Here is a 16,801-nt window from a genome sequence, read left to right on the forward strand (position 1 = left end):
CTTTCGATTGTTTTAGGGTATTGGGAGGGCAAACAAGTACCTGGAGTAAACAAAATAATATACAATCATATATTATTATTATTATTATTACTCTTAATAGTATTATTATTATTAACATCATTATTATTAATATCATTATTATCGTTATTATTATTAATATCATTATTATTATTATTATTATTATTATTATTATTGGTATTATTATTAATATTGTTATTATTAATATTATCATTCTTATTATTAATATCATTATTATCATTATTATTAACATAATTATTATTATTATTATTATTTATATTATTATTAATATTGTTATTATTAATATTATTGTCGTTATTATTATTAATATCATTATTATCGTTATTATTATTAATATCACTCTTATTATTATTATTATTATTGATATTATTATTAATATCATTATTATCATTATTATTATTATTTTTATAATAATAATAATAATAATAATAATAATAATAATTATTATTATTATTATATTAACTTTCATCCTTTCCCCTGAAGTACTTAGATATAACCAATGACATGTGGAGAACATGCCAAATTTTCCACAGACAGCAGTATGGGCGTGGTTATGGAATTAGGTAGTAATACACTACAACGAGGGCATGACTCCATCACACACACTGTTATTATTATTATTATTATTATTGCATTTTATTTCATTTTCATTAACCACTTCATCCTGATCAGGGTCATGGTGGGTCCGGTTTCTAGGGGAAACACCGGGCACAAGATAGGAACACCCTGGACAGGACGCCAATCCGTAGCAGGGCTTTGGACATCCATGTGTGGACGCCTGACTGGCTGATAGCACGGCTGAGATTCAAACTCGGACCTCAGAGGTGGAGCGTTAGGGTCGGTAGAGTAGATAGAGTGGGTGCTGCACAGCAACAATGGTCACAGGGATTTGGGTTTGAACCTGACATCAGTCCTCGTCTGTGGGGAGTTTCAAATGTTCAAAATGTGTGGGTACTATGGGCAACTTCAACCTCCTAAAACATGCAGAAGGTGGATTGGCTAAAATCGCTTTTTCAGTGTGAGTGAGTGAATGTGTAAGTGTCTGACCGGGATTAATCAGTTAGTGAAAATGACTGACCCCATGGCTGAATGACTGACGGAATGATCACTGTGCGTTGGTGGTGCCGTGATCTAACATACTAGCTTCGAATCTCAGAGGTCCAACGTGTAGCTCCTCACTGTAAATTCCACCTCAGTGTTCAGTCAAGGTACCAGCATGAACGGTCAGGGATTCACATGGAGCACATCGGGACTCAATGTAATCTATCCATCACTCACTCACTCATTCATTTACCCACATTCACCCACTCACTCATTTTATTCTTTCATTTACTCTGTCATTCAGGCATTCACTCACTCATTCATTCACTCACTCAATCATTCACTCGATCACTCACTCTAACTCACTCATTCACTCACTCACTCTGTCATTCAACCATTCATTCATTCACTCACTCATTTGTTCACTCATTCATTCACTTACTTACTAACTCACTCAGTCATCCAATCACTCACTAACTCACTCTCAATCATTTACTTACAAAAACATGCAATTTATTCCCTTACTCACTCATTCACTTATTCAATCGCTTTCTTCATTTACTCAATCAGTTCACTCACTCATTCACTTATTCAATCGCTTTCTTCATTTAATCAATCAGTTCACTCAGTCACTCACTTATTCACGCACACACTCACCCACTCTGTCATTCAGGCATTCACTCACTTGCTCATTTATTCACTCATTCATTTAGGCATTCATTCACACACTCATTTATTTACTCATTCATTCACTCACTGTCATTTAGGCATTCATCCACTTATTTATTCACTCATTCATTCACTCACTAAATCACTCATTTACTGTCATTCAGGCATTCACTCACTCACTCATTTAATCATTCACTCACTTATTCACTCACTCACTCACTCACCCATTCACTTATTTACTTACAAAAACATGCCATTCATTCTATCACTCACTCACTAATTCACTTACTCTGTAATTCACTCATTCATTCACTCACTCATTCATTCACTCACTCATTCATTCACATTCATTATTTAGGCATTCATTTACTTATTTATTCACTCATTCATTCACTAAATCACTCATTTACTGTCATGCAGGCATTTACTCAGTCATTTATTAATTCATTCACTCACTTATTCACTCACTCACTCACTCACTAATTCACTCACTTACCCACTCATTTATTCACTTAATCACTCACTTACTGTCATTCAGGCATTCACTCACTCACTTATTTAATCATTCACTCACTTATTCACTCACTCACTCACCCATTCACTTACTCAGTTACACTTACAAAAACATGCCATTCACTCACTAATTCACTCACTCATTCAGTAATTCACTCATTCATTAACTTACTAACTCACTCATTCATTGTCACTCACTCACTCGTGGGAAACGGAATCACTCCACAGATGTGTGGAGAACATGCCAAACTTTTAACAGAAACTGGTAGAGCCATTGTTCAATCCCACATCCTCAGGATGCATTTATTTTTTTATTGCGGCACTCATTCTACCATTCTAAAATAGTGTATTTATTTATTATTTAACTCACTCATTCATTCACTCAGTCTGTCATTCAACCATTCATTCATTCATTCATTCATTCACTCACTCACTGTCATTCAACCATTCATTCACTCACTCACTCTGTCATATTTAAAAAGTTGTGGGGATCAAGGTGATCTAAGTGGATGCTGCATGGCAACATGGGTCCTGGGGTTCTGAGTTTGAATCTTACCTCCAGTCAATGTTTCCTTGAGGTATTCTGGTTTTGATTTCACCCCCCAAAACATACCAGTAGATGGATTGTCTGCTTAAAATGATCTCTCGTCGTGAGATGGATGGCACGGGACGCACCGAGACCCCGTGATGAATAAACTGATAGGACTTAAAGTTATTAATATTATTATTTTATTTTCTCTTTCAGACGAGGAGCGCACGAGATGTAACGTGAGGATTTGGAGGTGTCTCGCGCTGATCCGCAAAACTTGCTACCGGACCCCCTGCGGACGCACGATGTGCGCGCGCGAGAGACGCTCGCGGTTGATGTGATTTTGAGCGCGCGCTTGCTGTGAAGTCCAGGCGAATCATGCGGAGTAAAGGCGCGTGCGTGGTGCGGGGAGGAGCGCGTTCGGCGGCGGTTAAAGTGCGGGGACGGTGCGCGCTTTTTGGGGCTGAAAAGTGAGACGTGAGACAGCCATGGGCATCCAGCACCTCCTCCTGCTGCTGCTGCTTATCTACCTGGACCCGCTGTGCGCGAGCAAGAAGGGCAAGCACGCGCCACGGCGGAGCGGCAAAGTGAAGGAGTTGAACGGCACCGCGACCGCGACCGGGGCCGCTCCGATCGTGCGCTCAGGACTCTCGCTATCGTCTGCAGCCAAGGTCGGGGGTGACCACGACACGTGCCTGGGCTACTACGACGTGAGCGGACAGTACGACAAGGAGTTCGCGTGCAACAACACGGACCACCGGTACTGCTGCGGCTCGTGCTTCCTGCGCTTCTGCTGCCCGGTGCGCGCCAAGCGGCTCGAGCAGCGCGCGTGCACCAACTACAACACGCCCGACTGGGTGAAGACGCAGCCGCCCTCGCCCGCACCGACGGCCGACACCTACGACCCGGCGCTGGACCGAACCAACACCACCGTGTACATCACGTGCGGTGCCATCGCCTTCATCCTGCTGATGGGCATCGGAGCCAAAGTGGCGTATGATAAAGCGACCCGGCCGCCGCAGGAAATGAACGTGCACAGGTGAGCAGCGTGGGAAAGTGTGTGTGTGCGTGTGTGTGTGTGTGTGTGTGTGTGTGTGAGGGGTCCTCCTGAGTGTGTCCAGTAGTTTGAGGGGAAGAAAGAGCCAAAAGTTTGCATGCACTTGTGAGGAACATCTCCACTGAGATACTTACAGGGTTTTAATAACTTCTCTGTGTCCATATAACTAGAGCTTAATTAAAAAAAAGTCCCCGAACATTCATTCATTGTCAGTTTTACCACCGGTTGGGTCCAGTTCACTAGGCAAAAATGAGGACAGATCATCAAAGGACACACACACTCCAATTCACCTGCGTGTCTTTGGGCTGTGGGAGGAAACCCACACAGACAAGGGGAGAACATGCAAACTCCACACAGAAAGGACCCGGATCGCTCCACCTGGGAATCGAACCCAGGACCTTCTACCCATCAAGCAACAGTTCAGCATTTGTCAAACAGTGCTGGCCAAAGCGAAATATCAACCATTAAAAGCAGGTGCACCTTAAATCTGAAGCAGCTGCCCACAGGCAAGCAGGCTTCACAAAGCATTGGGCTTAAACCTAAGAAACCTTTGCTTGTGCTTTTTCTTTGATCATGTGATCAGCAACAAGCTTAAGTGGAGCCTCAAGGTACCGATTTGCGAAACGAGGGTGGCACAGTGGCTCGGTGGGTAGCACTGTCGCCTTACAGCAAGAAGGTCCTGTGTTCGATTCCCAGGTAGAGCGGTATAGGGTCCTTTCTTTGTGGATGTTCTCCCCGTGTCTGTGTGGGTTTCCTCCGGGTGCTCCGGTTTCCTCCCACAGTCCAAAGACGTACAGTCAGGTTAACTGGAGATACTAAAATGTATGTGTGTGTGTGTGTGTGTGTGTGAGGGGACCTCCTGAGTGTGCCCAAAATTTATGTTGACATTTAAGAAGAAGTTTGAGGGGAAGAGAGAGCCAAAAGTTTGCATGCACTTGTGAGAAACATCTCCACTCAGATATGTACAGGGTTTTAATAAATTCTCTGTGCCCATATAACTAGAGCTTCATAAAAAAAGTCCCCGAACATTCATTCATTGTCAGTTTTACCACCACTTTATCATGTTCAGGGTCACGGTGGGTCCAGTTCACTAGACAAAAATGAGGACAGATCATCACAGGACACACACACTCCAATTAACCTGTGTGTCTTTGGACTGTGGGAACCCCACACAGACACGGGGAGAACATGCAAACTCCACACAGAAAGTGCTGGCCAAAGCTAAATATCAACCATTAAAAGCAGGTCCACCTTAAATCTAAAGCAGCTGCCCACAGGCAAGCAGGCTTTACAACATTATGGGCTTAAAACAAGAAACCTTTGCTTGTGCTTTTTCTTTGATCATGTGATCAGCAACAAACTTAAGTGGAGCCTCAAGGTACCGATTTGCGAAACGAGGGGTGGTCTGGGTGTTTCCTGTCTTCTACCCAAAGAATTGTACCCACCGTGACCCTGAATAGGATAAAGCAGGTGGTAAAACAGACAATGAATGTATGAATGTGAAACAAGAAAATCAGAGCTCTAAAAGAATCACACCTTGAAGTTGTAGTCTGGAATTAAAGACGACTGAAGGTTGAGGTGCCCTATCAGACCTTCTGGACCTCTGGGTTCGAAACTTAGGCGGTGCTGTCGGCCAGCCTGAAGAGGGAGGGTGTGGAAGCCGAACAGCCTAGCTGGTGCGCTCTCAGTGCTGGTCCCACGCCTAAATAAAAATAAAAAGAGTGGCATCAGGAAGGGCAAAAATCAGGAAGCATTTACCCTAATTTCACTAAATAGGTTAGTTGAGATGACACAGAGTCTCCCAGCTATGATCTGTACTACTTATTATCCCAGGAGAACAAAAAAATCCCTCAGTACAGCAAACGCTTATGGATCTGCTGAAAATGTCCCAGAATTCATGTCTAGTTAGTGTTCTTTTCTATATGTAATAATAATAATAACAATAATAATATTCATGTGTAGTTAGAATTAGTAATATAATAATAATAATAATAATAATAATAATAATATTCATGTGTAGTTAGCAATCTTAATATATTTATTAATAATAATAATAATAATAATAATGCATGTTTAGCTAGCATTCTTAATATATTTAATAATAATAATAATAATCATGTTTAATTAGCATTCTTAATATATTTAATGATAATAATAATAATAATAGTTAATATCTAGTTCATCTTCTTAACACAGTATATTTAATAATAATAATATTTATCTTAATAATAATAATAATAATTATTATTATTATTATTCATGTTTAGTTAGCATTCATAATGTACTTAATAATAATAATAATGATAATAATAATAATAATAATAATAATAATTATTATTATTATTAAATATACTGTGTTAAGAAGGTGAACTAGATATGAATTATTATTATTATATAATAATAATAATAATTATTATTATTATTATACAATAATACTAATACTACTACTACTACTACTACTAATAATAATAATAATTATATTATTATTATAATAATAATAATTATTATTATTAAATATACTGTGTTAAGGAGGTGAACTATATATGAATTATTATTATTATTATTATTCATGTTTAGTTAGCATTCATAATGTACTTAATAATAATGATAATAATAATAATAATAATATTAATAGTAATTATTATTATTATTACATTTACATTTACATTTTCAGCATTTAGCAGACGCTTTTATCCAAAGCGACTTACACAATGAGCAATTGAGGGTTAAGGGCCTTGCTCAGGGACCCAACAGTGGCAACTTGGTGGTGGCGGGGCTTGAACCGGGAACCTTCTGTTTACTAGTCCAGTACCTTAACCACTGAGCTATCACTGGCCCTTATTATTATTATTATTATTAAATATACTGTGTTAAGGAGGTGAACTAGATATTAATTATTATTAATATTATTATTATTATTCATGTTTAATTAACATTCATAATGTACTTAATAATAATAATAATTTTAATAATAATAATAATCATTAATAATAATAATAATAATAATAGTAATAATAATAATAATTATTAATAAATATACTGTGTTAAGGAGGTGAACTATATATGTATTATTATTATTATTATTATTCATGTTTAGTTAGCATTCATAATGTACTTTAATAATAATAATAATAATAATAATAATAATAATAATAATAATAATAATAATAATAATAATAATAATAATAATAATAATAATTAATTAATCTTGGTATCGAAGGTAATTTATGACATAAATGGAAGAAAACACCTGTAGCTCAGTCTAACTTGGGCAGTCAAATGAGCTGTGTTCATATAGGCACAGAGAAGTCCCCATGTGGAATTAGGAAGTCATGCCAGAAAGTATTTAAAATCGAAGCTGCTGCATGGCCATGTTTGACACTGTATTTTTTTCCTATGTAGAAATAGGCTTATTGTTTAGTTGTTTGATTTAGTTCTCTCAGAGCTGTTTTGAAGTGCTGGTGAATTGTTTTTTGCATCCTTTCTGATTATTACACAAGGTGTGTACTATGCTGGGTGCGGTTTTAATCACAGCAGGACTTCCTTCTAATCTTTAGTAGAGGGTCCGAGATGTTGTGGGGCAGAAAATCAAAGCTTCTGTCATGTTCACCTCAGTCCTCTGATCTAAACCCTGATAGAAAAGCTGTGGTGAGATAAAGAGGAGAGAACAAGCACAAGAGAGGAACGAGGAACCTGGAAAGATCTGGAGAGATTCTGTATAGAGGACAGTCTCTAATTTCTTGCTCTGTATTCTCCAACCTTATGGGGTGTTATAGGAGAAGACTAAGTACAAATGGAGGTTACAGATAGTATTAAATGCAGTGATGCTAATAAGAGGGTTCTTCAAAAAGTTCCATCACTTTTCTACAGTCACCTTCCATTCCAGCGTCGTACCAACGTGTTAATGCCATCAGCAAAAATTTTTTTTGGTTGAGCGTGTAGCCACTGATGCACCGCTGCTTTCACATCATCATCACATGAAAATCTTCTTCCCCTTAAAGCTTCTTTTTTTATATTTTCTTTATGCATTTTCTCCCCTTTTCTCCCTTTTTAGCGCGTCCAATTGCCCGATTGTGTCATGCTTCCTCTCCACCAATGACAATCTCTGCTCTGATTGAGGAGAACGAAGCTAACCCACGCCCCCTCCGACACGTGGGCAGCAGCTGTATGCATCTTATCACCTACACTTTGACGAGTGCAGTGCAGCCTAGCTGCATGTATGGAGAGATACACCCTGAGAGCACTCTTTTTCTCATCTCTGTGCAGGCGCCATCAATCAGCCAGCAGAGGTCGTAATTGCACCAGTCATGAGAGAGAGACCCTATCCGGCTTAGTCCAGCCTATATGAACAACAGGCCAATCGTTGTTCATGTGGCCGCTCAGCCTCAGCCGACAAGGCAGAGCTGAGATTCGATACGATGTATTCGAAATCCCAGCTCTGGTTCCAGCGTGTGTTTTTACCGCTGCGCCACCTGAGCGGCCTCCCCTTAAAGCTTCTTTGATCGTCCAAAAAGGTGGAACTCAGATGGAGCTAAATCTGGACTATAAGCGTCTCTCAGCCACGACCGATTACTGCTCCTCCCACCCTCACCGCTTTCAACCAAAATCCCTCGTAATTGTGGCACATTATTTGCTTCACCAAACTCATCATTAGAGTTGTAAATTGTAGAGGGGGCTAAAGAGTTCCGCGTCTTTAAGGTGGAATTGCCCTTGTAGGTCCAGACTTTATCTCCTACAAGATGTAAAGCCTAGAGAAATGTGTGATAAATGCTCATCCTTAACAGTTGACATCAGTTTCCTTTAGTGTTGAAAACTCAGGTGTTTACTATGTGATTCAAGCTTTAATAAAGATATCCTGTTGGCACTGAGGTGGTATCTGATAGTAGTTCTGGAGACTTGGTGACCCCAAGATGCTGTTTCTTCTGTAAAGCTCCAACAGTGATACTCGGGTATCTTTACTGAATTCCTTACCATCCTTCAAACTTTGGTCCCATCAGGTTTGTCACAGTTCCAGTTGATTGGAACTACAGTATATTAATGATTATAAATGTAGACCTGGGCATTACTTAAGCAGGTACCTTTTAATCACCATTTTTTAAAGGTCAAAACACTTTTCCTTATTAAAACCACACATTCTTCCATCTTTTACAAGTTGAGGAATAAGGAAGAGAATCTGTGTAATGTATTGGGCTAAATGAGACAAGAGAGGGGCGGACACACACGCATAGATGTTTACACTATTTCTTTTAAACAATAGATAAGAAACAAGACAGGGTTGAAAACAAGACACATTAACAAAGGACCTATGCTAAACGCTAAGCTAAATGCTAATGCTAAAGCTAATCTAAACACAGGAAACATGAACCTAACTAAACCTAAACCCTAAGCTAAGCTAACATGAATCCTAAGCTAAACAAGAACTAGAATAAAACAGAAACAAGACTAAACAAGGCATGAACATTAACAAACAGACAGGAGCTAACAGGGCAAACAAAACAAACTAAACAAACAAAACAAAACAAGGCAAACAGGCATGACAGAGTCAAAGTCAAATAGTCTCCAACTGTGTTCCCCAAGCTGCCTTCTTAAATCCCCTGGTGCATCTGGGTGCTCCGGTTTCCTCCCACAGTCCAAAGACGTGCAAGTGAGGTGAATTGGAGACACTAAATTGTCCATGACTGTGTTCGATATAACCTTGTGAACTGAAGAATCTTGTGTACTGATTGACTACAGTTCCTGTCATGAGTGTAACCAAAAGTGTAAAACATGACGTTAAAATCCTAATAAACAAACAAACAAACAAACAAACCCCTGGTGCAGCTGTGGGTAATTTGCCGGAGACCAATCAAAAAAGGGGCGTTGGCTTGAGTCTGAGAGTGCTCCCGGATGGAGGGCGTGGCACTTACACACAGGACATGCTCTGGGAGCACAGAGGGGCTGAATCCGTGACAATCTGACCTGTCACCTCATACATATACCCAAGTAAAATAGGAAGTCATGGCTTACATTAACATTCACCGCATTTAGCAGACACCTTTATCCAAAGCGACTTACAATTATGACTAAATACAGTTTGACCGATTGAGGGTCAAGGGCCTTGCTGCGGGGTCCAACAGTGTGTACTTGGCAGTGGAGGGGCTTGAACCAGCAACCTTCTGATTACCAGTCCAGTACCTTTAACCACTGAGCTCCTGCTGCCCTTTACTGCTTGAAAGTTCCTAGACACTCATCAACTTCAAAAAGTCAATATGACATATAAATGAGTATCACCTCATATATATACCCCAGTGAAAAAGGAAGTCATGGATTACTGCGTGAAAGTTTCTATACACTATATATAGATGGGGGCAAGGTGGCGCTGATAAGATGTATACGGCATGCTGCCCACGTGTCGGAGGGGGCGTGGGTTAGCTTCGTTCTCCTCAATCGGAGCAGGGATCGGCAGTGGTGGAGAGGGAGCATGATGCAATCGGGCAATTGGACACGCTAAAAAAATTGAGAAAAAGGGGAGAAAATGCTTAATATATATGAAAACCGATATATATATATATATATATATATATATATATACAGTATATATATATAATGAAACTGATATATATGCAATGAAAACTGATAAATATGGAATGAAAACTGATATATATAAAATGAAACATATACTGTATATAGAATGAAAACAGATATATAGGGAATGCAAACTTTCATTATATATATATATATATATATATATATATATATATATATATATATATATATATATATATATATATATATATATATATATATATATATATATGTTTTCATTCCATATACAGTATATTGAGTTTCATTCCATATATATCAGTTTTTATGTAGATGAATCTACTTCACCAAAACCCTTCTATAAATTATCTTTATCAGGGGTGCCAACAATTCTGGAGGGGCCTTTATTTAAAATATTCACTAATGAATGTGATTTTATTTTGTATAATTTAATTACAACAATATAAAAGCATTTCCAGCTGATTTAAACATTCTGTGTGGTAACGCTGCTGCGTTCGGACCAAACCGCGAGCGCCGCAAACCGCCGGAGGGACTAATGAACACGACGCTAGAGGGTTTGAAGTGCTAACAATTGAAAACATGATGATGCGTGGTGTTTTCAGCTCAGCAAGCTTTAAACAAGGCAGTTTGGAATACAGAACGAGCGTGTTAAATCTCTAATCCTGATGGAGGATCAGCGGGACTCTATATTTCCTGAGCTCTTATTGATTTTGGACGTGGATTTAAAGAATGTACTCGGGCTGAGCTGGATGGATTTCAGAGCCGCTACAGTAATGATCAACTTCAAACCTGCCGCTTTGTTCAGGACCGGCTCTGTCGGCCTTGTGGTGTCGGGTGTTTCATCTCTATAGATAGATGATCTCCATGCTTGGAGGACTAATGAGAACTTTAAAACAAGCGAATTATTTTATTAAAGTTTGCAGTAAATTCAGTTCAATTCAGTGGAGCTTTATTGAAGTAAATATTTACACTTGCATTGTGTATTGAAGGGCTCATGACAGGAGACACTGAACAAGACTGGGTCTTACAAGACAAGACACACAAACACATGAACTATGCTAATTGTTAGATATTTTAAGTGTCCATATACTTATGGTGCTGGACTTTTTGACTGTTAATCTGAGCGTACCATTTTACAATGTATACTAGGGATGTAGACAGCAAGACAGCTTATAATAACGATTAAAAAATTCCACGATTCAAATCGATTTGACATGTAAAATGAATCAATATTCACTTTAAACAGCAGAGAACACTGGCGCTATTCACCTCACCTGGTTGACGTCACTGGCGCTATATGCCTGGTTGCCAGATTTGGTTTTTTTTTTTGCCAAATTGGGCTTAATTCAAAATTGTTTTGCATAGTTTGTACCTACTTCAGAAATAAAAGGGCATTCATTATTTAGATAAATAAAAGATAAGCACAAATACAGTATTTTATTTTATTTTATAAGAGAAATAATAAAAGGAAATTTTGTCATAATTTGTCTTCAATTTCAGTTTAAAAAATCAGGAAAATTCGTATCGTGAACCCAGAATCGTGAATCGCATCGCATCCCTAACGTATACACTTCTGATCCTGCAGATAACGTTAACTACAGAGCCGTTCTGATCAGGTTCTGTTCCTGTTTTTAACGTCCTTTTCTATCTCACTTCCTCTAACTAAACGTTAAGCCTATTTTAGAGATATCTGTGCCTATATAAGCTCTTGTAGTACTCAGAATGAACGACGGCGTCTCAAACTCTAGGCTTGTCTCTTATCCGAGTGCTTTCTCGATACCGGATCTCTTTCTCTCCTGATTTACACAGATCAACCATAACATTAAAACCACCTCCTTGTTTCTACACTGACTGTCCATTTTATCAGCTCCACTTACAATATAGAAGCACTTTGTAGTTTTACAATTACTGACTGTAGTCCATCTGTTTCTCTGCATGCTTTGTTAGCCCCCTTTCAGGTGGCACAGCCGTAAAATACGCTAGCACACCAGAGCTGGGATTTCGAATATATCATATCAAATCTCAGCTCTGCCAACCGGCTGGGCTGGGCGGATATATGAACAACGTTTGGTTGTTGTTCATCCAGGAAGGGAGACAGATAGGGTCCTCATAACTGATGCAATTATGACCTCTGCTGGCTGACTGATGGTGTCTGCACAGAGTAGAGGAATAATGCTGATTAGGGTGTGGCTCTCCGTGCACAAGGCTGATTGGCATGAGAACTCGCCTCGTGAAGGTGAAAAGATGCAGTCGGATACTGCTCACATGTCGGTGTGTCAGTTCGATCTCCTCAATCAGAGGCGGAGGTCAGCACCAGTAGAGAGGAAGCGTAACGCAAACGGGTAAAAATTGGACGTGCTAAAAAAGGGGGAAAAAAGGGAGAAAATGCATGAATAAATAAATAAAATACCCCCATTATTATTATTTTTCTACCACTAATACCATTAATAATAATAATAATTGTGAGGTCAGGCATTGATATGGGTTAAGAAGACGTGTCTCACATTCGAGGTGTTCAGAAACGTTATAATAATAATAAAATAATAAAGTTCAATTTTAATAAACAATAATAAAAAGTTCAATTCCTATAGCGCCTTTCACATACCCAGGACACTTAACAATGTAAATATTAAAGGAAGGAGCGTATAACATTGTTATAATAATAATTAAAAAAACACACAGCAGAACTAGAGAATCACATAGAGAAAGTGAAACAATGTGCACTAAGAAGGAAAGCTTTTAGTCGACCTTTGAGGGAGGAGATGGAGGAACAGTCATGAAGCAATTGTGAAAGGGAGTTCCAGAGTTTTGGGGGCTGAAGAACTAAAAGATCTGCCACTGACAGACACCAGTCTAAACTGGGGAACCACTAGAATGCCTGTGCCAGAGGATCTTAGGGCTCAGTTGGGGCGGTAAGGGTGAAGAACTGTACTAATGTAGGAGGGAACGAGGCCATGAAGGGAATTATTTGTATTTGATGCGAGCGCCTATTGGAAGCCAGTGTAGTAATAATAATAATAATAAAATAATAAAGTTCAATTTTAATAAACAATAATAAAAAGTTCAATTCCTATAGCGCCTTTCACATACCCAGGACACTTTACAATGTAAATATTAAAGGAAGGAGCGTATAACATTGTAAAAATATAAGCTGACCGCTGCTGGGAGATGATGGGGTGAAACATCAGACCCCCCCCGGGAACCCCCGGCTGAATTTTTAATGGAGCCTCATTGATTTGTTCTGGGTTAAATTGCCCTGATTGACTGAAGCTCTGTCCTACGACTTTATCAGCTCGGGGGAATTTGGATGGATGGGTGTTAGATAAGAGACTGAGCCGTCTGTGTAGATTTCAGGAGCACAATGTACCCAGAATGCATTGCAGTGCATCTACAGTTTCCTCTACAGAAATGCAGACACAATGTAGACAACGTTTACTAGCAGGTAAAGTTCAGCTTGTTAAGGTACCTCACTGTAAATATCAGAGGAAATCATGTCAGCGGCTCTGGAATCATAGTATCATAATACTGTGTGTGTGTGTGTGAGGGAGAGAGAGAGAGAGAGAGAGAGAGAGAGAGAAAGTAAGAATGTGTGCATGTGTGTGTAAACATAAGTCTGTATGTGTATGTAAGTACTCAGGTGATCTCAATTGTAGGACATGATTGTGTGTGTGTGTGTGTGTGTGTGTATATATACAGTGTATCACAAAAGTGAGTACACCCCTCACATTTCTGCAAATATTTCATTATATCTTTTCATGGGACAACACTATAGACATGAAACTTGGATATAACTTAGAGTAGTCAGTGTACAACTTGTATAGCAGTGTAGATTTACTGTCTTCTGAAAATAACTCAACACACAGCCATTAATGTCTAAATAGCTGGCAACATAAGTGAGTACACCCCACAGTGAACATGTCCAAATTGTGCCCAAAGTGTCAATATTTTGTGTGACCACCATTATTATCCAGCACTGCCTTAGCCCTCCTGGGCATGGAATTCACCAGAGCTGCACAGGTTGCTACTGGAATCCTCTTCCACTCCTCCATGATGACATCACAGAGCTGGTGTATGTTAGACACCTTGAACTCCTCCACCTTCCACTTGAGGATGCGCCACAGGTGCTCAATTGGGTTTAGTCCATCACCTTTACCTTCAACTTCCTCAGCAAGGCAGTTGTTATCTTGGAGGTTGTGTTTGGGGTCGTTATCCTGTTGGAAAACTGCCATGAGGCCCAGTTTTCGAAGGGAGGGGATCATGCTCTGTTTCAGAATGTCACAGTACATGTTGGAATTCATGTTTCCCTCAATGAACTGCAGCTCCCCAGTGCCAGCAACACTCATGCAGCCCAAGACCATGATGCTACCACCACCATGCTTGACTGTAGGCAAGATACAGTTGTCTTGGTACTTCTCACCAGGGCGCCGCCACACATGCTGGACACCATCTGAGCCAAACAAGTTTATCTTGGTCTCGTCAGACCACAGGGCATTCCAGTAATCCATGTTCTTGGACTGCTTGTCTTCAGCAAACTGTTTGCGGGCTTTCTTGTGCGTCAGCTTCCTTCTGGGATGACGACCATGCAGACCGAGTTGATGCAGTGTGCGGCGTATGGTCTGAGCACTGACAGGCTGACCTCCCACGTCTTCAACCTCTGCAGCAATGCTGGCAGCACTCATGTGTCTATTTTTTAAAGCCAACCTCTGGATATGACGCCGAACACGTGGACTCAACTTCTTTGGTCGACCCTGGCGAAGCCTGTTCCGAGTGGAACCTGTCCTGGAAAACCGCTGTATGACCTTGGCCACCAGGCTGTAGCTCAGTTTCAGGGTGTTAGCAATCTTGTTATAGCCCAGGCCATCTTTGTGGAGAGCAACAATTCTATTTCTCACATCCTCAGAGAGTTCTTTGCCATGAGATGCCATGTTGAATATCCAGTGGCCAGTATGAGAGAATTGTACCCAAAACACCAAATTTAACAGCCCTGCTCCCCATTTACACCTGGGACCTTGACACATGACACCAGGGAGGGACAACGACACATTTGGGCACAATTTGGACATGTTCACTGTGGGGTGTACTCACTTATGTTGCCAGCTATTTAGACATTAATGGCTGTGTGTTGAATTATTTTCAGAAGACAGTAAATCTACACTGCTATACAAGCTGTACACTGACTACTCTAAGTTATATCCAAGTTTCATGTCTATAGTGTTGTCCCATGAAAAGATATAATGAAATATTTGCAGAAATGTGAGGGGTGTACTCACTTTTGTGATACACTGTACACTGATCAGCCATAACATTAAAACCACCTCCTTGTTTTTTACACTCACTGTCCATTTTATCAGCTCCATTTACCATATAGAAGCACTTTGTAGTTCTACAATTACTGACTGTAGTCCATCTGTTTCTCTGCATGCTCTTTTTAACCTGCTTTCACCCTGTTCTTCAATTATCAGGACTCCCCCAAGACCACCACAGAGCAGGTATTATTTAGGTGGTGGATGATTCTTAGCACTGCAGTGACACTGACATGGTGGTGTGTTAGTGTGTGTTGTGCTGGTATGAGTGGATCAGACACAGCTGCGCTTCTGGAGTATCTGTCCACTCTATTAGACACTCCTACCTAGTTGGTCCACCTTGTAGATGTAAAGTCAGAGACGATCACTCATCTATTGCTGCTGTTTGAGTTGGTCATCTTCTAGACCTTCATCAGTCGTCACAGGACGCTGCCCACGGGGTGCTGTTGGCTGGATTTTTTTGGTTGGTGGACTATTCTCAGTCCAGCCATGACAGTGAGGTATTTATAAACTCCATCAGCGCTGCTGTGTCTGATCCACTCATACCAGCACAACACACACTAACACACCACCACCATGTCTGTGTCACTGCAGTGCTGAGAATGACCCACCACCTAAATAATACCTGCTCTGTGGTGGTCCTGTGGGGGTCCTGACCACTGAAGAACAGCATAAAGGGGGCTAACAAAGCATGCAGAGAAACAGATGGACTACAGTTAGTAATTGTAGAACTACAAAGTGCTTCTATATGGTAAGCAGAGCTGATAAAATGGACAGTGAGTGTAGAAACAAGGAGGTGGTTTTAATGTTATGGCTGATCGGTGTATGTACCATTTACCATATTAACCATCACTCACCTATACAATTTAACAATTCACCACCATGCTAAGGACAAAAATCTAACAAGGAGCTACAACATCTTCTACATCAGCTGAAGCTCATACAAACTCACAGAACAGGATGTCAGGAAGGGGTTACCATGACTTTGCAGCTGCACAAAGCCCTGTAGTTACCATACACCATGCCGATTATTGGCTGGAGTGGTGTAAAGCACACACATTATTTTATTGTAGCTCAGCAACATCATGAGGAACAACATGATTAGCC

General features: G+C 40.0%; 1 protein-coding gene across 1 annotated transcript in view; it reads left to right on the plus strand.

Annotated features, from left to right (window-relative positions):
* Positions 1–3,241: 3,241 nt before the first annotated feature.
* Positions 3,242–16,801, plus strand: part of LOC134334237 (protein shisa-6-like) — a 189,978-nt gene continuing 176,418 nt past the window's right edge. The window contains exon 1 of the mRNA XM_063016477.1: positions 3,242–3,830. Coding sequence (XP_062872547.1) covers positions 3,280–3,830 — 551 coding nt within the window. The 5' untranslated portion in view covers positions 3,242–3,279. The remainder of the gene's footprint in view (positions 3,831–16,801) is intronic.

The sequence above is a fragment of the Trichomycterus rosablanca genome, chromosome 2 (genome assembly GCF_030014385.1).
Source record: "Trichomycterus rosablanca isolate fTriRos1 chromosome 2, fTriRos1.hap1, whole genome shotgun sequence".
Taxonomy (NCBI): Eukaryota; Metazoa; Chordata; class Actinopteri; order Siluriformes; family Trichomycteridae; genus Trichomycterus; species Trichomycterus rosablanca.